General features: G+C 51.7%; 1 protein-coding gene across 1 annotated transcript in view; it reads left to right on the top strand.

The window, feature by feature from the left end:
- Nucleotides 1-549: 549 nt before the first annotated feature.
- Nucleotides 550-21898, top strand: part of LOC147103522 (peripheral-type benzodiazepine receptor-associated protein 1-like) — a 113789-nt gene continuing 92440 nt past the window's right edge. Inside the window, exons 1-3 of the mRNA XM_085962168.1 lie at nt 550-652; nt 4323-4505; nt 5331-5468. Of these exons, the coding sequence (XP_085818294.1) occupies nt 578-652; nt 4323-4505; nt 5331-5468 (396 nt within the window). The 5' untranslated portion in view covers nt 550-577. The remainder of the gene's footprint in view (nt 653-4322; nt 4506-5330; nt 5469-21898) is intronic.

Genomic DNA, 21898 nt, shown 5'->3' with positions numbered 1-21898 from the left:
ATCTAGTCTGTCTAGTCCTGTTAGAACTTTATAAGTTTCAATGTGATCTCATTAAATTATTCCCGCATTTACCCGCGCCTGCGATAAATGCTGAAGTTACGGTCAGTTTCAGAGGGGTAATGGCAGCCAAGGCTGACAGTTTCACCGTCATTACCCACCAGATCCGGGCCATTATGTCGACATAACTTGTGCAATTTATGTTTTCATTCGCGGGATGTTGGCGAGGCCGGCATTTATTGCCCATCCCTAGTTGTCCCGAGAAGGTGGCGGTGAGCCGCCGCCGCCTTGAACCGCTGGTGTCTCGCTCGGCCACTTCAGAGGGCAGCTCAGAGTCAACCACATTGGTGTGGGTCTGGAGTCACCTATAGGCCCAGACAGGCTTCCTTCCCTAAAGGACATTTAGTGAACCCGTTGGGTTTTTACAACAATCCGACAGATTCATGATCACTTTTACTGACCAGACAATTGGAGGCAGGCTTGGAAATACAATAGCTGAGAAGAATTCGATGTTTTATTTACCATGACAAGTTTATTTTATTTTTAGCACCAATCCAGTGATAGCGAAGCACCCTGCACCATGAAACACCCACGACGGGATAACGAGATCGTTCGGGAATTCGCTATGGTGCTGAGGAACGGAATCGTGGAAAAGGTACAAACCAACCATCCATGCTCCTTCATCCATCCCTCGACAGTGACACGGGGATAACCGGGGGTTCAGTCTGTGCCGATCTTCAGCTCTCTCTTAAAGATGATCGGGTTTGCTGGTATCAGTAATAAAGGCACGGTTAGGTTTCTATGGAAACAGGACTAGTCCCACTATTTCTACTGGTTGGGTAGCACTGTGACAAGCTTCAAATTGCCACAGTGTGATCAAATCATAGAATCTCACAGCACAGAAGGAGGCCATTCGGCCCATCGCGCCTCTGCTGGCTCTTTGAAAGATTCTCTCCAATTAGTCCCACTCTCCGCTCTTTCCCCATAGACCTGCAAATTTTTCCTTTTCAAGTATTTATCGAATTCCCCTTTTGAAAGCTCAACAACCTTGTTTACTACGCTTCGTGCATTCACATACATACACTGTAAACCCATCTTAGATCATCCTGTGTTCTCTCTTAGTCTGACCCCACCTAATACCTCACTATTTCTTACTCTAGTGCTATCTGTCTCTCCCAATCCTTTGTGCCCATTGTTTCTCCTTTCTAATGCTACATCCTGGTTTTCCTTTTCAAGTATTTATCCAATTCCCATTTGAAAGTTATTATTGAATCTGCTTCCACCGCCCTTTCAGGCAGCACGTTCCAGATCACAACAACTCGCTGTGGAAAAAAAATTCTCCTCATCTCCCCTCTGGTTCTTTTGCCAATTACCTTCAATCTGTGTCCTCTGGTTACCGACCCTCCTGCCACTGGGAACAGTTTCTCCTTATTTACCCTATCAAAACCCCTCAGAATTTTGAACACCTCTATTAAATCTCCCCTTAACCTTCTCTGCTCTAAGGAGAACAACCCCAGCTTCTCCAGTCATTCCACATAACTGAAGTCCCTCATTCCTGGGACCATTCTAGTAAATCTCCTCTGCACCCTCTCCAAGGCCTTGACATCCTTCCTAAAGTGCGGTGCCCAGAATTGGACCCAATACTCCAGCTGGGGTCGAACCAGTGTTTATCATAACTTCCTTGCTTTTGTACTCTATACTGTAACATAAAGTGCAAATGTTCTTTAGATGTTCAATTCAGAATAATGAAACAAAACAATAGTTCTGAGTAACAAATATCTGTAATGTCATTTGTGCTGAAGTTATGTTTTTCTGGCTATGTTGTGCACAGCAAGCTCCCACAAACAGCAATGTGATAATGACCAGATAATCTGTTTTTTAGTGATGTTGGTTGAGGGATAAATATTGGCCCCAGGGAGAACTCCCCTGCTCTTCTTTGAAATAGTACCATGGGATCTGTCACGTCCACCTGAGAGAGCAGACAGGGCCTCGGTTTAACAATGCAGCCCTCCCTCAGTACTGCCCCTCCGACAGTGCAGTGCTCCCTCAGTACTGCCCCTCTGACAGTGCAGTGCTCCCTCAGTACTGCCCCTCCGACAGTGTGGCGCTCCCTCAGTACTGCCCCTCCGACAGCGCGGTGCTCCCTCAGTACTGCCCCTCCGACAGTGCGGTGCTCCCTCAGTACTGCCCCTCTTACAGTGCAGTGCTCCCTCAGTACTGCCCCTCTGACAGTGCGGCACTCCCTCAGTACTGCCCCTCCGACAGTGCGGCACTCCCTCAGTACTGCCCCTCCGACAGTGCGGCACTCCCTCAGTACTGCCCCTCCGACAGTGCGGCGCTCCCTCAGTACTGCCCCTCCGACAGTGCGGTGCTCCCTCAGTACTGCCCCTCCAACAGTGCGGCGCTCCCTCAGTACTGCCCTTCTTACAGTGCAGCGCTCCCTCAGTACTGCCCCTCCGACAGTGCGGCGCGCCCTCAGTACTGCCCCTCCGACAGTGCGGCGCTCCCTAGATTTTTGTGCTCAAGTCTCTGGGGTGGGACTTGAACCCACAACCTTCTGACTCAGAGGCGAGGGTGCTGCCCACTGAGCCACGGCTGACACAAGGTGGTGAGCCAGTTTTGGTGCCAACAATGCAGACTCTGATCTCACTGTGCCCAACACTCAACGGCGTTTAACTTGAAATAATTAATCTACGTTTCTCCCAGTTTAACCGTAAAAGCAGATGCGTGCCAGATTCAGTCTTTAGAATTATTTAATTCTGAGGTTAACGATTTGAGATAATTAAAGCTGCGATTCTTCGGGGATTACAGCCGATCGCTGACGCTTTTCCCTGGGTGCATGTGTGAAGCAAGAAGCAAAGGGTCATTGAGGCTTCTGGGGAAGGATCTGTCTTAAACTGAGGTGGACGTAAAAGATCCCACAGCACTATTTCGAAGAAGAGCAGGGGAGTTCTCCCCGGTGTCCTGGGGCCAATATTTATCCCTCAACCAACATCACTAAAAACAGATGATCTGGTCATTATCACATTGCTGTTTGTGTGAGCTTGCTGTGTGCAAATTGGCTGCCGCGTTTCCCACATTAAAACAGTGACCACACTTCAAAAAGTAATTCATTGGCTGTAAAATGCTTTGGGATGCCCTGAGGCCGTGAAAGGCGCTATAGAAAGGCAAATTCTTTGGTTGGTTTTGGGGAAGTTGTTGCTGCCAGTGCTGCAGTAGCACGGGTTGCTCAGCAGAGGGCAGCACAGACTGCCAGTTTCCTGGCGCTGGCTCCTGGGCCCAGCCAGGCGATGTCGCCTCTGAACAGAAGAATCTCTCGTGCGTTTCCTTTGCAATTACTGCACTGCTAAAGAAATCGCACGATTCAAAAGTTGCCACGATTCCAATGGCGGGTCGTTAATAACGGACATGTCTTGTCCTGATTTTTATTGAGAGGAATTTCGGGAGTAAGCCCCTGGTTAAGATAGGCTGGGCTAAAAATTAATTAGTGCCCCCACGGCAGAAATTGAGTGGTTGCGCCCCGAGAGGGAAGCAGGGCGCTACTGGAAGTGGCTGGGCCCCCGGGGATCGGGAATGACGGCAAAAGAGCCCGGCACTCAAGAGAAGTGCCGGGCTCTCGGAGCGCAGCCGGCACTCCGCGGGGGGCCGGGTCAGGAGGCCGGGGACGGGAGCACGGGCGGGTGTTGGCAGGCGGCCAGCAACAAAAATGGCTGCCCCGCACCTCGCCTTTAAATAGCGCCACCCCGGTCGCAGGGAGGCACCCCTGACCCCGTCGGGCATAGCGTCCGGCGGTAAGTCAGGGGGCGCTCCCGACGATCGCGGCCCGGGCACGAACGGGGCGCTGCGCACGGCGACGATGTCATCGCCAGCGGCGCAGCGCCGCGGGGCGCTACCGGTTAGCACCGCCGCTAACCTCCCGCTGAATTTCGCAGGAGATGTGGGCGACGCCCCGCCCGGGCGCTAACGGGAGGCGCAAAGCAGCCCAATTTTCCCCCACTGTGTTTTGCTCCCAAACTTACGATCCTCTTTTTCCCTGAAGATGTTCATTCCGTTTCCGTGTGGTAACCAAAATGATCATGAGCGAGGAAAGGATCATTTTCACCTGGGCAGTTCTTTGACTTCTGTGTGGATGGAAAGAGAGAATGGCGCCGGGCGGGGGCAGAGTGACCTTGGGCCGATTGTAACCCCTCACAGGCAGGGTTCCAACCCGGCGGGAGGGAAGGGGTTAAAATCGACCCCACTGTGTCGTTGCCAAACTGAGGCAAAGGTCTTCGGAAGAGCCCGTGGCCTGTAACCTGTGTCTGGGTTTCTTATCTCTCCCACAGGCCGACAGCCCTTCGCCGCCCGTGAGCAGAGTGCTCACCGCCCGCCACAGGCTCCGCACCTTCAACAGGGCCCTCGCCCCTCTCCAGCCCCCCAACCAGGCAGCGGGCACCGTTAAGGACATCGAGGTCAAGCAGTTGCACAAAGAGTGTCGCGAGCTGAAAGACAGGCTGGGCTGCCTGAAGGTAACGCACTTACTGCATCGGCTGTAAAGCGCTTTGGGACGTTCGGTGCTCGTGAAAAGCACGGTAGAAATGCAAGTCTGTCTTTCTTTTTATAATATGTCGCCGTCCAACTCCCCTGGCTTTGCGCAAGGCTTGTAGTCTTCAGCGAGGGTATATTTGGACCAGGGCCCGCAAACGGAGTTCAGTGCCCACGTTAACGTCAGGCCTTGTGCCTTATTACTATATTAAGTTCCTAGGTCTACATTTAGAATGGTACTGTCTATGTAAACTTGTCACACTGTAATTACACCCGCCTGCCATTAGTGGTGCTGCAGCGCCTCCACCAGGCTGGAAGGTGTAATTACAGCGTGACATGTTTACATAGGCAGTTCCCATTCTAATGTGGACCTAGGAATTTATTATGAAAAAAGTTGATGGGGAATGCACACACGTATGTTGCACACACTAGAACGTCAGTGAGGGGTCACCGGACACAGACGGTGAGGGGTCACCGGACACTGACCTGAGGGCTCACCGGACACTGACCTCTGAGGGGTCACCAGATACTGACCTGTGAGGGGTCACCAGACACTGACCTCTGAGGGTCACCAGACACTGACCTCTGAGGGGTCACCAGACACTGACCTGAGGGATCACCAGACACTGACAGAAGGGTCACACAATGCTGGAGACTTCTGTTAATTCCTGTTAGTCTCTGGTGTGAATCTAATTGTACTTTATGGCATTTAAAGACTCTGAGTGCAGAAGCAGCGAGACCTACTCGTGTTGTAGTGAAGACTTTGTGACCAGGAGAACATCCCAGTGAGTAACTCTCCTCTGGTGCAGGATGGATCTGTCACTCACCGACCCGCCGACATCGAACAGTTGCTGAGACAATCACAGAAAGAACTGCTGTGGCTCCAGAGACAGTTGTCCTTCATTTCGACCAGAAGTTCTCGCCGGTCTATGTGGTCACCAGAACAGGTGAGAGAGACCCTTTGAATTCGTGCCAATCGGCTTAAATTGAAACACGCTCTTGACTCTCGTCGCTGCTGCTATTGTCTCACTGGGTCAGCTGGTGCTGAAATTCTCTCGAGTCTAACAATTTATTGAGCACTCGTGGTTATCAGCTCCATCACCAAGACCGCCTACTTCCATCTCCATAACATCGCCTGTCTCCGCCCTTGCCTCAGCTCATCCACTGCTGAAACCCTCATCCATCACTGTGTTACCTCTAGACTCGACTATTCCAATGCACTCCTGGCCAACCTCCCATCTTCTACCTTCCATAAACTTTAGCTCATCCAAAACTCTGCTGCCCGTGTCCTAACTCGCACCAAGTCCCGTTCACCCATCACCCCCCGTGTCCTAACTCGCACCAAGTCCCGTTCACCCATCACCCCCCGTGTCCTAACTCGCACCGAGTCCCGTTCACCCATCACCCCCCGTGTCCTAACTCGCACCGAGTCCCGTTCACCCATCACCCCCCGTGTCCTAACTCGCACCGAGTCCCGTTCACCCATCACCCCCCCGTGTCCTAACTCGCACCGAGTCCCGTTCACCCATCACCCCCCGTGTCCTAACTCGCACCGAGTCCCGTTCACCCATCACCCCCTGTCCTAACTCGCACCCAGTCCCGTTCACCCATCACCCCCTGTGCTCACTGCCCCGTGTCCTAACTCACACCAAGTCCCGTTCACCCATCACCCCCCTGTGCTCGCTGACCTACATTGGCTCCCGGTCCGGCAACGCCTCGATTTTAAAATTCTCATCCTGGTGTTCAAATCCCTCCATGGCCCCTCCCCTCCCTATCTCTGTAACCTCCTCCAGCCCCACAACCCTCTGAGATCTCTGCCCTCCTCCAAGTCTGCCCTCTTGAGCATCCCCGATTTCCATCGCTCCACCATTGTCAGCCGTGCCTTCAGCTGCCTGGGCCCCGAGCTCTGGAATTCCCTCCCTAAACCTCTCCGCCTCTCTCTCCTCCTTTAAGACGCTCCTTAAAACCGACCTCTCTGACCAACCTGTCCTAATATCTCTTTATGTGGCTCGGTGTCAAATTTTGTTTGATAATCGCTCCTGTGAAGCACCTTGGGACATTTTACTAAGTTAAAGGCGCCGTATAAATACAAGTTGTTGTTGTTGTTGTTGATGATCTAGTCTTGGGTCTTGATAGGGTGGTTACCCGATTGGACATGTGCACGGTAAGAGTGCGGATATTGGGATGTGTTCACCTCTCTTCATTATTGTAGCAACACTATTTGATGAGCTTAACTTTATATAGGTCTGGCAAGAGTGAGTTGTAAATAAGTTTGGATGAAATGTGCACTGATACAGTCCCTCAGTCACTCACTCCCTCAGTCCCTCCCTCAGTCTCTCGCTCACTCCCTCACTCCCTCCCTCACTCCCTCCCTCCCTCCCTCAGTCACTCCCTCAGTCACTCCCTCCCTCGGTCACTCCCTCAGTCCCTCACTCACTCCCTCCCTCCCTCCCTCCCTCAGTCACTCCCTCAGTCCTTCATTCACTCCCTCCCTCCCTCAGTCACTCCCTCAGTCCTTCGCTCACTCCCTCTCTCCCTCAGTCACTCCCTCAGTCCCTCGTTCACTTCTTCTCTCCCTCAGTCACTCCCTCAGTCCTTTGCTCACTCCCTCCCTCCCTCAGTCACTCACTCCCTCCCTCGGTCACTCCATCACTCAGTCACTCCCACCCTCCCTCCCTCAGTCAATCCCTCCCTCCCTTGGTCACTCCATCCCTCCCTTAGTCACTTCCTTAGTCCCTCCCTCCCTCAGTCACTCCCTCCCTCCCTCAGTCACTCCCTCAGTCACTCCCTCCCTCAGTCACTCCCTCAGTCACTCCCTCACTCCCTCAGTCACTCCCTCCCTCAGTCACTCCCTCAGTCACTCCCTCAGTCACTCCCTCAGTCACTCACTCACTCCCTCCCTCAGTCACTCCCTCCCTCAGTCACTCCCACCCTCTCTCCCTCAGTCACTCACTCACTCCCTCCCTCAGTCACTCCTTCAGTAACTCCCTCCCTCAGTCACTCCCTCAGTCACTCCCTCCCTCCCTCAGTCACTCCCTCCCTCCCTCGGTCACTCCATCACTCAGTCACTCCCTCCCTCCCTTGGTCACTCCCTCGGTCACTCCATCCCTCCCTTAGTCACTCCCTCCCATAGTCCCTCCCTCAGCCATTCCTTCCCTCCCTTAGTCACTCCCTCAGTCATTCCCTCCCTCCCTTAGTCACTCCCTCCCATAGTCCCTCCCTCCCTCGATCACTCCCTTCCTCCCTCAGTCACACCCTCCCACGGTTACTCGGTCATTGATTCACTCAGTCCCTCGGTCACTCCCTCATTCACTCGGTCACTCCCTCCCTTGGTCACGGTCACTCACTCCCTCAGTCCCTCGATCACTCACTCCCTCAGTCCCTTGGTCACTCCCTCATTCACTCGGTCACTCCCTCCCTTGGTCATGGTCACTCACTCCCTCAGTCCCTCGATCACTTACTCACTCAGTCACTCCCTTGGTCACCACTCCTGATGGAAAGACTTTCTCATCTGCTGCATCCTCGCTCAGCTAGAAGGTACAAGTCTTTATTGAAGTTATTTTTCCCTTACCCTGGTCTCCCCGCACCATGTGACTGAGAGGGTTGTATGAGAACCTCCTTGCGTGCCTCTACCTGCGCCGCTCTAGAAGGTAAGTCACTTTCCTTCCCTCCCTCTGAGGAGGAGCCTGGCTCCATTCACATTTCCACAGAGTGACGCAGCTCAGATTGGGAACCTAGCAACCTGGGGACTGATGTCATTAACCTGCCCGGGGCTCAGTGGGTCGCTCTCTCTAGGTGGGAGGGGCTAGGAGTGAGCAGGTGCTGCTGGCTGCTTGATTACTGCAGGGAGTTGGGGTGAGTTTGTAAAAAGTTGGTGGTGGGTTTTTTTCAGGTTTTAGGGCCTTTTTGGTCCTTAAACAGCAGCCAGATGGCGGCTGAGGGGCCTGGAGTGCTGGGCCCGGAGTGCTGGGCCCGGGGTGCTGGGCCCGGGGTGCTGGGCCCGGAGTGCTGGGCCCGGGGTGCTGGGCCCGGAGTGCTGGGCCCGGGGTGCTGGGCCCGGGGTGCTGGGCCCGGGGTGCTGGGCCCGGGGTGCTGGGCCCGGGGTGCTGGGCCCTGGGTGCTGGGCCCGGGGTGCTGGGCCCGGAGTGCTGGGCCCGGGGTGCTGGGCCCGGGGTGCTGGGCCCGGGGTGCTGGGCCCTGGGTGCTGGGCCCGGGGTGCTGGGTCCGGAGTGCTGGGCCCGGGGTGCTGGGCCCGGAGTACTGGGCCCGGGGTGCTGGGCCCGGGGTGCTGGGCCCGGGGTGCTGGGCCCGGGGTGCTGGGCCCGGAGTGCTGGGCCCGGGGTGCTGGGCCCGGGGTGCTGGGCCCGGGGTGCTGGGCCCGGGGTGCTGGGTCCGGGGTGCTGGGCCCGGGGTGCTGGGTCCGGGGTGCTGGGCCCGGGGTGCTGGGTCCGGTGTGCTGGGCCCGGGGTGCTGGGTCCGGGGTGCTGGGCCCGGGGTGCTGGGTCCGGTGTGCTGGGCCCGGGGTGCTGGGCCCGGAGTGCTGGGCCCTGGGTGCTGGGCCCTGGGTGCTGGGCCCCTCAGAGGACAATGTTTCCAGGATGAATTTAATCAGGGGAGAAAATGTTGGGGGAAGGGAGAAAAAAAGGCCCAAAGATTTGGGCCAGGACCCCAGGAGGTTTGGAAAAGAAAACACGGTGGTGGTTCAGTGCGAGGATAAGGAGATACGAGCTTGGGATATTATCCAGGCAGTACATGAGGACTGTGGCGAGGGAAGCTACTTTGCCTGCTGACCAAAGCCGAATGTTGGGTTCGAGGTGACGGTCAGTGGCCGAGAGGAGGTGGAAAGACTTTTACTGAGTTTGAAGGTTGGAGATAAGTTCTTGTTGGTCTCTCTGATATATTCGGAAGAGGTGGTGGTCTCATTCTTAAACCTGCTGGTTTATATTGAGGACGATGTGCTAATCAAAAAGTTGGAGTCGTGGGACATTAAAATTTGCTCAGCAATAAAGAGGAGATACTGTCCAGGAACACGGGTAGCAGATGGAGCCCATTATGTAAAGGTGCGGTTCCCAGAGGGGGTGAAGTCATTACTGTACAGCATGAAATTCGAGACAATGGAAGGAGTGCAGTACTTCCGGGTACTGCATGATAACCAAGCGAAGGTTTGTTATTATTGTCTTGGACACGACCATCTTGTAAGAAGCTGTCCAGACTTGTACTGTTATAACTGCGGCGAGTCTGGACACATTGCTCGGAGCTGCAAGGCGGAGAGCTGTGGGGTGTGTCACAAAAGCCCCACCCGCTGTGAGTGTGAGGCAGAATGAAGCTCTATGAGTGACGAGAAGATGGGAGAAGGAGAAGTGGAGCAGCTGGCTCATAACCGGATTTTTACCATGACGGTCTTGTGTAAGATTGGACAAGTGGAGGGGGCAACTTGCCCAGTGTGTGGGACACGGGATGAGACTCTGTCCCATTTACTGGTGTTATGTCCGCAGTTAAAGGATTTTAAGTACTATGTTCGACAGTTGTGTAAAGTTTTTTTGCTGGGTGGGGACCGAAGAGCGAGAATGGGAATCCCGTGGGACTCAATTTTGAGATGGGGTTTGCAGGAGAGTCTGCCCGAGTCTAGCGGAGCGGCAATTAATTTAATGTTCAGTTTGGCTAGATTCCTGATTGTGCAAAGAAGGAATGCTCTGTTTTATAAGGGGATGAAAATCAATCTAAAAGAGTATTTTAAATATAAGCTAAAAGATCATTATAAGGCTTTGTGGATGTTTTATTCAGAAAGGAATTTAAAGATAGTATTTTGTGATCAATTTTTAAAGTACAATCGATTAATATATGTTACGGGAGACAAATTAAACTTCAGGTTTTGATGTTAATATGTGGTGGAGGAATGGCTGTGCAGAGCGGCGGAATGGATTTGTCTGATACAATGGAATGATCACGATATTGTAAATGTTTTTAATGTTCAATAAATAATATATATAAAAAAAAAACTGGGCAGCACGCTCGCCTCTGAGTCAGAAGGTCGTGGGTTCAAGTCCCACTCCAGAGACTTGAGCACAAAAATCTAGGCTGACACTCCAGTGCAGTGCTGAGGGAGTGCTGCACTGTCGGAGGTGCCGTCTTTTGGGTGAGACTTTAAACCGTGGCCCTGTCTGCTCTCTCAGGTGGATGTAAAGGATCCCATGGCACTATTTCGAAGAAGAGCAGGGGGAGTTCTCCCCAGTGTCCAGGTCAATATTTATCCTTTGACCAACATCACCATCACATTGCTGTTTGTGGGAGCTTGCTGTGCGCCAACTGTCTGCCGCGTTTCCTACATTACAACAGTGACTACACTTCAAAAAGAACTTCATTGGCTGTAAAGCGCTTTGGGACGTCCTGAGGTTGTGAAAGGCGCTATAGAAATGTGGGTCTTTCTTCTTTTTCACTCAAGCTCAGACTGCCAGTCACAAGCTCCGGGATCTGTTTGACTTTAAGTTGAATTTCAGACCTCACAATCCTTCTGTGCTATAAGATTTAATGATGCTGCCAATCAGGGGACCTCAGCCTTTGCCACATTGTAATACAACATTTTTTCAAAAACAATTTGAGCTTTATGACACAGTTCAGAAAACGCTAAAAATCATTCAATGGAGTGGACGTAGATCAGGCAAACTGGTTTGATATTTAATCCTCGGGTTGTGGTATCGGGAGATTTACTCGTCATAATAAATTGATTCGCTGTAATCTTAAGCAGGCCATTGCATTGATTCGCAACATTGCAAGTCAATGGTTGGCAATTTTAGCCGTGTGTTAACTCTAAGTAACTAAAGAGAAACTGTTTCCAATGGGTGAAGGGTCGATAACCAGAGGGCACAGATTTAAGGTGATTGGCAAAAGGACCAGAGGTGACAGGAGGAAAAACTTTTATACGCAGCGAGTGGTTAGGATTTGGAATGCGCTGCCTGATAGGGCGGTGGAGGCAGATTCAATAGTAGCCTTCAAAAGGGAATTGGATAAATACTTGGAGAAAAAATTGCAGGGATATGGGGAAAGAGCGGGAGAGTGGGACTAACTGGATTGCTCTTCGAAAGAGCTGGCACAGACTCGATGGGCCGAATGGCCTCCTTCTGTGCTGTACTGTTCTATGATTCTATAAAAAGACCTGTTTTTGATACTTTCTAGCAAGAGCATTGTGCTCTGTGAGGTTTAACAGGGATTTTTCGACTCAGGTGAGACTCTCACCTATTGGAGGTGCAGGTGAGAGAGTCACGGGGTGGGGGGAATTTTAACCCTCGATAAACAGGGGGGTTGGGGTCGGGTGGGAGGTTAAAGTGTTAATAATCTGAACCCCGACCCCAATCCACCCACTTCCGGTTTTAACGGAGATGGGACGGGGGGTGGCGGGCTGAAAACAGATAATGTGGCTGGAAGCCTCAGATTGTTCCTGCAGAGTGGATTTAACTGCGGCCGGCCAAAGACTCTGGACTTTGTGACTCCCGGCAGCTGCAGCGAGGTGAGGGCAGACTTGGGGATCAATGTTCGTGGGCCAGGAGGAGCAGGAGTGCTTCCTCCCGGTTCCCCAAGCTCCCATACCATCGCCCCCCTCCCCCCATACAAAGGCCCCCCGGGGTGGCAGCCTCTTGTCCAGCGTTCCCTGACCGGCGGGGAATCTGTCCGTAACGTCACACACCCGCTGTGGAGTTAAACTCTACTGGCCCCCCTGGCACCCGGCGGGTTTAAACCTACCAACTCCGGCCGTGGCGCCAGTACTGGACTCCCGATCTCTGATCCACCCTCCCACCGAGTCAGGGTCCCTGCCCGCACTGCAGGATTGTAGGATGAACTCAAATATTGTCCTCTCGTTCTTCCAGACTGCAGCTTTTAACAAAGTTCCATGATTTCTGCAGCACTTTTAATTCTGTTGAAATTGCCTCTCTACCGATAAAACAATTGAAGGACATGTGCCCTAAAAATTATTTATTTTTATTCGTTCATGGGATGTGGGTGTCGCTGGCAAGGCTATCATTTATTGCCCATCCCTAATTGCCCTTGAGAAGGTGGTGGTGAGCCGCCTTCTTGAACCGCTGCAGCCCGTGTGGTGAAGGTACTCCCACAGTGCTGTTAGGGAGGGAGTTCCAGGATTTTGACCCAGCGACGATGAAGGATCGGCGATATACTTCCAAGTCAGGATGGTGTGTGACTTGGAGGGGAACGTGGAGGCGGTGGTGTTCCCATGCGCCTGCTGCCCTTGTCCTTCTAGGTGGAAGAGGTCGCGGGTTTGGGAGGTGCTGCCGAAGAAGCCTTGGCGAGTTGCTGCAGTGCATCTTGTAGATGGTACACACTGCAGCCACGGTACGCTGGTGGTAGAGGGTTTGGATGTTGAGTTTAGCGATCACTCATACATTTACTGTTTGTGGGATCTTGCTGTGCACACGTTGAGTCCAGTGGCAGGGCAACTGTCTGCTCTGTTTTGGGTGGTGTTAAGCCACTTGAGTGTTGTTGCTGTTTCATCCATCTAGATGAGTGGTGAGTAATCCATCACACTCTTGACTTGAGCCTTATAGATGCTAGAAAGGGTTTGAGGGGCCAAGAGGTGAGCCACTCATTGCACAGCACCGAGCCTCTGTCCGTTTTGGTCAATGGTGAATCCCCAGATGTTAATGATGGGGTCTTGGCGATGGTGGTGCCAATGGTGATGGTTGGGCTTTGTCTTCTTTAAGGTGAGTCATCACCCGGCACTTAAGTGGCGCACATTTACCTGCCACTTGATAGCTCAATCCTGGATGTTACCCAACTCCTGCTAGAAGCGGGTATGAGCTGCTTCATTATTGGAGGCGTTGTGAATGGAGCCAAACACTCTGGAATTGTCAGCGAACAGCCCGCTCCTTATAATGGAGGGAAGGCCATTGATGAAGCAGCTGAAGATGGCTGAGCTGAAGGCAATTCCCTAAGGACCTCCTGCAGCGATGTCCTGGGGATGTGATGCTTGGCTTCTAACAGGTATGACCAAAAGCGAGAGTTGCAGAGATATTACCAACACAAACGGAGACTGTTTTCAGGGGTGGGTAGAGAAGGAAATGAGCATTCCTGAAGCAAGAGATTAACAGGTGGTGCGAGGGAGGGGGGAATCCATGTTAGAATAATGAAACATGGACTCTGACTGGAATGGGCCTGATGGGCCGAATGGCCTTTACATACTCTGGATTTTCTTGTTCTGTGTAACCAGGGTGATGCGCTATCGATTCTAATAAAAGGCTGAGTAGAGTTCAGAACAACAGGCTTTTATTAACTACTGAATGCAACTACAAACAGATCAGGACTATGCCTCTAGTGGACGACCGAATGGCAGAGAGCTGCCGTGCAGCCGTCCTTATACCAGGTAGCCAAGGGCGGAGTCAGCTGAGGCATAGTCAGGTACAACAGTGAAACAAGAGTGAACGACAACAACAACAACAATAGTGAACACCGTGAACGACAGTGGTTTACCACATTCACCCCTCGTTTAAAATTAAGTCCGGCGGGGTGAAGTGTATCAAAAGTTCGAGTAGGTGAGTCTGTCGGGCGGCCTCGTTTGCCGTCGAGATCTTCGTGGCGACGGTTGAGATGGTACAGCTTCCAACGACGCGTCTTGAACGGGATCGAGCACCGGTGTATCGTCCCCTTTGGTGTTGGGTGGGCGAGTGGACTCCGGCGGGTCCTGGGGTCGCGGCATGCCGTCTACTGGGGTGGAATGGACAGGGGTGAGAATTGGGTCTACTGAATTTTGGGCCGTGTCGAAGGGGGTCGTGGTGGAGGGCAATGGTGACGGGTCAGTGGACCCTGAGGGTGCCAGATCTCTAATGGAGACTGTATCCTCCCGCCCGTCCGAGTATGCCACGTAGGCGTACTGGGGGTTGGCATGGAGGAGGTGAACCTTCTCTACCAGGGGAGCCGTTTTGTGGGACCTTACATGCTTCCTCAGCAGGACGGGCCCTGGGGACGTCAGCCAGTGTGGTAGTGAGGTACCGGATGTGGACCTCCGGGGAAAAACGAACATTCGCTCATGGGGGGTGGCGTTGGTGGCAGTACACAGCAGTGACCGGATGGAGTGGAGCGCATCAGGTAGGACATCCTGCCAATGGGAGGTCAGAAGGCCCCTAGATTTTAAGGCTAGGAGGGCCGCCTTCCAGACCGTCGCGTTCTCTCTTTCAACCTGTACGTTCCCCCGGGGGTTGTAGCTGGTGGTCCGGCTTGAGGCAATACCTCTCATGAGCAGGTACTGATGGAGTTCGTCGCTCATGAAGGACGAGCCCCGGTCGCTATGAATATAGCTGGGAAAACCGAACAAAGCAAAGAGGTTGTGCAGGCATTTAATGACCGTAGCGGTGGTCATGTCCGGGCAGGGGATGGCGAAAGGGAAACGGGAGTACTCATCAACTATGTTGAGGAAGTACACATTACGGTCAGAGGAGGGGAGGGGCCCTTTAAAGTGGACACTCAAGCGCTCAAAGGGGCGGGTGGCCTTGATCAGGTTTGCTCTGTCAGGCATATAGAAGCGCGGCTTGCACTCTGCACAGACTGGGCAGCTCCTGGTCATGGTCCTGACCTCCTCGATGGAGTAAGGCAGGTTGCGGGCCTTGATGAAGTGGAAGAACCTGGTGACCCCCGGGTGGCAGAGGTCGTTGTAGAGGCCCCGTAGTCTAGCGATCTGCGCGTTGGCGCATGTGCCTCGCGATAGAGCATCTGAGGGTTCGTTGAGTTTCCCGGGCCGGTACAAGATGTCGTAATTGTAGGTGGAAAGTTCAATTCTCCACCTCAAAATCTTGTCATTTTTGATTTTGCCCCTCTGCTTATTATTGAACATAAAAGCAACTGAACGCTGGTCAGTAAGCAGGGTAAATCGTTTTCCAGCCAGGTAGTGTCGCCAGTGGCGCACCGCCTCCACAATGGCCTGGGCCTCCTTTTCCACAGAGGAGTGTCTGAGTTCGGAGCCCTGGAGGGTTCGTGAAAAGAAGGCCACGGGTCTTCCCGCCTGGTTAAGGGTAGCGGCCAGGGCAAAGTCGGATGCATCGCTCTCCACCTGGAAGGGGATGGACTCGTCCACCGAGTGCATGGTGGCCTTGGCAATGTCATCTTTTATATGGTGAAAGGCTGAGCGGGCCTCCGCCGTCAGGGGAAAGGAAGTGGACTTGATAAGTGGACGGGCTTTGTCCGCATAATGAGGGACCCACTGGGCGTAATAGGAAAAGAAGCCCAGGCACCTTTTGAGGGCCTTGAGACAGTGGGGCAGGGGAAGATCCATCAGGGGGCGCATCCGGTCAGGGTCAGGACCGATGACTCCGTGTTCCACCACGCAGCCAAGGATAGCGAGGCGGGTTGTGCGGAATATGCACTTTTCCTTGTTGTACGTGAGGTTTAGAAGTTGGGCCGTGCGAAGGAACTTATCAAGGTTGGCGTCATGGTCCTGCAGGTCATGGCCGCAGATGGTCACGTTGTCCAGGTAGGCAAACGTGGCCTGTAACGCATTCTCGTCGACCATCCGGTCCATCTCCCTCTGGAAGACGGAGACACCGTTGGTGACGCCGAAAGGAACCCTGAGGAAGTGAAAAAGACGGCCGTTTGCCTCGAAGGCTGTGTACTGGCGGTCCTCAGGGCGGATAGGGATTTGGTGGTATGCTGCCTTGAGGTCAATGGTCGAGAAAACGCGATATTGCGCTATCTTATTAACCATGTCGGCTATGCGGGGGAGAGGGTATGCGTCCAACTGGGTGTACTTGTTGATTGTCTGGCTGTAGTCGATGACCAGGCGCTGCTTGTTGCCGGTCTTAACGACTACCACCTGAGCTCGCCAGGGGCTGGTACTACCCTCAATAATCCCCTCCTTCAGGAGCCGCGTCACCTCAGATCTTATAAAGGATCTGTCCCCGGTGCTGTATCGCCTGCTCTTTGTGGCGATAGGCTTGCAGTCGCGGGTGAGGTTAGCGAACGGGGGGGGGGGTGTGATTTTGAGGGTGGAGAGACTACAGGTGGGGCGCGGTGGGCAATTTAAAAACTGCTGGTTGCAGACAGTGAGTGGGGGAAAAGGTCCACCATATGTCAAGGTGACACTCTTAAAGTGACAATGAAAGTCCAACTCCAGCAGAACGGCAGCGCAGAGATGTGGCAGGACGAAGAGCTTTACATTTTTATAAACGGAGCCCCTCACCGAAAGGGTCACTACACAGTAGCCGCCGACGTCTGCTGAGTGAGATTTTGAGGCCATGGAGATCCGATGGCGCGTTGGCAGGACCGAGAGGGAATAATGCCGTACCGTATCAGGGTGTATGAAGCTCTCCGTGCTCCCGGAATCAAAAAGGCAAGTTGTGGCGCGGCCATTTACCTGGATGTCCATCGTGGACCTGGCTAGCTGATGGGGTCTGGATTGATCCCGCGTAATGGAGGCCGCTGTGGAGTCGGGAGCATCGCTGTAAAACCCTGGTGAGGCGGTGGGTGAGTCGGGGGCCCGTTGGCAAAATGGCGGACAAAATGGCGGCGTCGGAGAAGAAGGACAAAATGGCGGCGCCCATGACGATCCCGATCCCTACGAGGCTGGAGGAAGGCAAGATGGCCGCTCCCACGAATCGCAAGCGGCGCTGCTGAAGGTAGGGGTCTTCTGACTTCTGCAGACGCCAGCGTAGTGTCCCTTCTTACCGCAGGCAGAGCAGACAGCGTTTTTCGCCGAGCAGCGCGCCCTGGGGTGTTTGGTTTGGCCACAGAAATAACATTTCTGGCTCAGGCGGGACATCGCTGCAGCAGTTGGGGCCGGGGCCCGGGGCGGCGCCACGTCCCAAGATGGCGGCGGCCGCGACATCCACGAGGCGGCTGCGTGGTCCGGGGAGTAGGCCTCCATGTTCCGATGGGCTACGTCCAACGAAAGGGTGAGTGAAATCGCCTTCTTCAGGTCGAGCTCGCTACTTTCCAGCAGTCGCTGCCGTGTGTGAGTGGACCTGAGGCCCGCAACGAGGGCGTCCCGGATGAGCTCCTCCGTATGTTCCATGGCTGATACTTGCTTGCATTCGCAGGCTCGGCCGAGTTCCTTCAGCGCCTGTATGTATGCTTCTGTGGGTTCCCCGGGCTGTTGTTTGCGGGACCCCAGGAGATGTCTTGCGTAAACATAGTTGACCGGGCGTGCATATTGTTCCTTTAAAATGTCGATAGCCCCCTGGTAGCTCGTAGCGTCCCGGATAAGGGCAAAAGCTCGGTGGTTTACTTTCGAATTCAGCACCCTGAGCTTGTCGGCGTCGGTGGCGACGGTCTCGCCGGATGCAGCCAGAAAAGACTCAAAACAGTTCAACCAGTGTGAGAACTTAGCAGGCGAGTCCGGTTCTTGCGGGTCGAGTTCCAGGCACTTGATCTTAAGTATCTGCAGCATCGTTATTTTTTTTTTTTTTGTCAGTAGTTAATAAAATTGATGCGCTATCGATTCTAATAAAAGGCTGAGTAGAGTTCAGAACAACAGGCTTTTATTAACTACTGAATGCAACTACAAACAGATCAGGACTATGCCTCTAGTGGACGACCGAATGGCAGAGAGCTGCCGTGCAGCCGTCCTTATACCAGGTAGCCAAGGGCGGAGTCAGCTGAGGCATAGTCAGGTATAACAGTGAAACAAGAGTGAACGACAACAACAACAACAATAGTGAACACCGTGAACGACAGTGGTTTACCACACAGGGGAATTACAGTTTATGATGCAGAGTCCCATAAATATTAAAATGCTGAATATTTTGCACAATTTGATATCTGCTTCTAATAAGTTTAATGTATTTTGATTTTGACATCTCTAAATTCAGGGCATTTAGTCGAGTATATCTAATGTGCTTAATTTGTGCTTTCCACATCTCTCAGTCAGAGAGATTAGCCCCTTATTGTATTTTGATGGAAGGATTTAAACCTTAAAAGATCTGCCGTCCAAGTAAAATAAGGCACTTAATCGCTTTGATGGAACAGTGGAAGTAAACGTAAATTAGGCTTTGCTGATCTGCTTTATCTCCCAACTTCTGTAACTGCGAGAACATAGTCTTGAGGCCAAAAGTTTTAAGCTTTGGAAGAATTGTTAAAATTCAGGACTATCAAGAGAGCTGGGCCAGATTGAACTGGTTAACGCAAAATTGGGTTGACCTGATTAAGTTGGTCTAATTGGGTGGTACACTAACCACTCCCATATCACCTGTGCTGACAGACGTGATGTTAAACCCCTCGCATCGTTGCCTCAGGTCAAAACCCTTGTTCAAAATGGCAGCTCTGCAAAGGTCGTAGTTTCATCTACTTCAGAGATTAATCTCCCACGGCACTGCTGATGGATCTGTAGGAATTGGCACCTTGTCCCTCCGCCTTGGAGTCCTTGCTGTCTGCCAGCTCATTTCCTCTGCTTCCAAACTTACCTTCTTCCCCTGTGAGCTCATTCTTTGCCCTCCTCTCACTGGAGTTACTCCTCTCCACAGCTGCGTTCTAACTTGATTTGCCAGACACTTGTTAATGTTCTAGTTAAGTTACCGTCCTGCTGTGCTTACTGTGATTGGGCAGAAGCATGGCCGATGCACTATAACGTGGATAAATGCGAGGTTATCCACTTTGGTGTCAAAAACAGGAAGGCAGATTATTATCTGAATGGCAATAGATTGGGAGAAGGGGAAGTGCAACGAGACCTGGGTGTCCTTGTGGACCAATCGCTGAAGGTAAGCATGCAGATGCAGCAGGCGGTTAAGAAGGCAAATGGTATTGTTGGCCTTCGTAGCGAGAGGGTTTGAGTACAGGAACAAGGATGTCTTGCTGCAGTTGTACAGGGCCTTGGTGAGACCACATCTTGAGTATTGTGTGCAGTTTTGGTCGCCTTATCTGAGGAAGGATGTTCTTGCCATGGAAGGAGTTCAGCGAAGATTCACCAGGCTGATACCTGGGATGGCAGGAATGACGTATGAGGAGAGATTGGGTCGATTGGGCTTATACTCACTGGAGTTTAGAAGAATGAGAGGGGATCTCATTGAAACTTATAAAATTCTGACAGGACTGGACAGACTAGATGCAGGAAGGATATTCCCGATGGTCGGGGAGTCCAGAACCAGGGGTCACAGTCTAAGGATAAGGGGTAAGCCATTTAGGACAGAAATGAGGAGGAATTTGTTCACCCAGAGAGTGGTGAACCTGTGGAATTCTCTACCACAGAAGGCAGTAGAGGCCAATTCATTAAATATATTCAAGAAGGAGTTGGATATATTTCTTAAGGCTAAAGGGATCAAGGGATATGGGGAGAAGGCAGGGACAGGGTACTGAATTTGGATGATCAGCCATGATCTCATTGAATGGTGAAGCAGACTCGAGGGGCCGAATGGCCTACTCCTGCTCCTATCTTCTATGTTTCTATATTTTTCAAAGAATCTTTTAAAAGAACTATATTGCAACCGTAACCAGCAGATGAGTCCGGGACATTCAGTCATTGGGTATATTCAAAACAGAAGTCGATAGATTTCTGACTAGTAAGGGCATCAAGGGATATGGCGATAGGGCCGGTGAATGGAGTTGAGGTAGAAGATCAGCCATGATCGCATTGAATGGCGGAGCAGGCTCGAGGGGCCGAATGGCCTATTCCTGCTCCTATCTTCTATGTTTCGATGTTTCTGTGTTAATTTTATCAACCACGTGTTTCAGTAGATAATTTAATAACGTCAGGAGCCTTTGCAACTCTATTTAATTATTTTCTTCAGTGAACTCCTGATTTTATTTTTCTTTTGATGAATATTCAACATGGCTGCCATGTATGATTTTTATGGGGATCTGATTGGTCTGTGGCGTCATGTGGTTAGCATGGACCAATCAACAATGCTACAAGTTCACTGCAGTATTACAAAGGCAAAACATTGAACATAGACCAGCGTATGTATCATGGAATTCCTCATGGTACATCAAATAATATGACAAGTTTGTGAGAGATTTGATGGGAGGTAAGTGGATAGTAAACAAATGTTTATTAATTTGGTTCCGGGGAAATTTGAACCGAGCGGAAAAACATGACCTTTACACAACAGACGCATTGACAGTGTGATGTGCTTCACACAAAACTTTTAAGATATTTCAAGTAGATCTCCCGTTGGGTTGCTCTTGGGTAGGTGAATTGGACTTGGGTTGTATAGACTACAGAGAGGCACTGAGGGTCAAAGACCATGGATATCACAGAACCCAGGAAATAGTGGGACCAGGCGAAGAGGATGGAACTGAAGGCCACGGTACCTGATGGAGGCTTATTGGATGGATTTCCACTCGGAGAGGACAGTTTTATAGGAACATTGGAATCACTAGACGAAGAAAGGCCAAGTTCCATCGAGTTCACCTTCTCCCATCCTGGTCATTGATGATCCAACGATAATGGAGTTGTTGATCAATCTCTATCAATGAGTCTACAACAGACCCAGACATGAGGCGAGGAAAACCCCCAGTGGTGGCGAGCTTTGGGAACCAGAGGTCCAGAGTCACCTATTCCTCCCGAGCATGCTGCACTCCCCACACATCATGGCTCAGATTACTCACGAAGAAATCTATCTAATTTGCATTTGAATGAATCAGCACTGACTGCTCTCACCATTCTCCCAGGGAACCTGTTCCATAGATTGACCACTCGCTCACTGAGATATTGTTTCCATAGATTAGTTTTGAATTTACCTCCCGTATTGATGATATTATTTTGTGGCTTATTTTGTAGTTTATTTGAGTTTCACGTGTTCCTTATGTTCCAAATTGTATGTTTTTAAAAAAAAAACCTGTCTGTAATTGACTGGCTCAGGATAAGACATGGCCACTGAAAGTGTTTGGAGAGATTTGTTTGAGCGATTTGGTTGGCTGGTTTTGTGTTACCTTTATGTTCTTGAATGTTAACTTTGCAAAATAACTGAGAGATTTGATTGGTGGGCCTTCTGCTGACTACTCATTCTCATTGATTACTTTTTTTTCTACTTATGATTCGCTGATATTTAATCAATTGGTTATTTGATTGGTTACTGAGCAGGTAAGCAGTTATTTGAGCCCATCACAGTTTTATTACCCTACAGGTGCGTTTGAGGTGTGACAATTCGAGGCGTGACGCTTGATGATGTGACAATTTGAGGCGTGACGTTTGATGACGTGACAATTTGAGGCGTGACATTTGATGTGACAGTTTGAGGCGTGATGCTTGATGACGTGATAATTTGAGGCATGACTCTAGCTGTGACAATTTGAGGCGTGACGCTTGATGACGTGACATTTTGAGGCGTGACACTTGGTGTGACAATTTGAGGCGTGACACTTGGTGTGACAATTTGAGGCGTGACGCTTGGTGTGATAAGAACATAAGAAATAGGAGCAGGAGTAGGCCAATCGGCCCCTCGAGCCTGCT

The sequence above is a fragment of the Somniosus microcephalus genome, chromosome 19 (assembly GCF_052327205.1).
Source record: "Somniosus microcephalus isolate GS21.2 chromosome 19, FLI_Smic_1.0, whole genome shotgun sequence".
Lineage (NCBI taxonomy): Eukaryota > Metazoa > Chordata > Chondrichthyes > Squaliformes > Somniosidae > Somniosus > Somniosus microcephalus.
The sequence above is the reverse complement of the archived record's forward strand: the minus strand, read 5'-3'. Positions and strand labels throughout refer to the sequence as shown.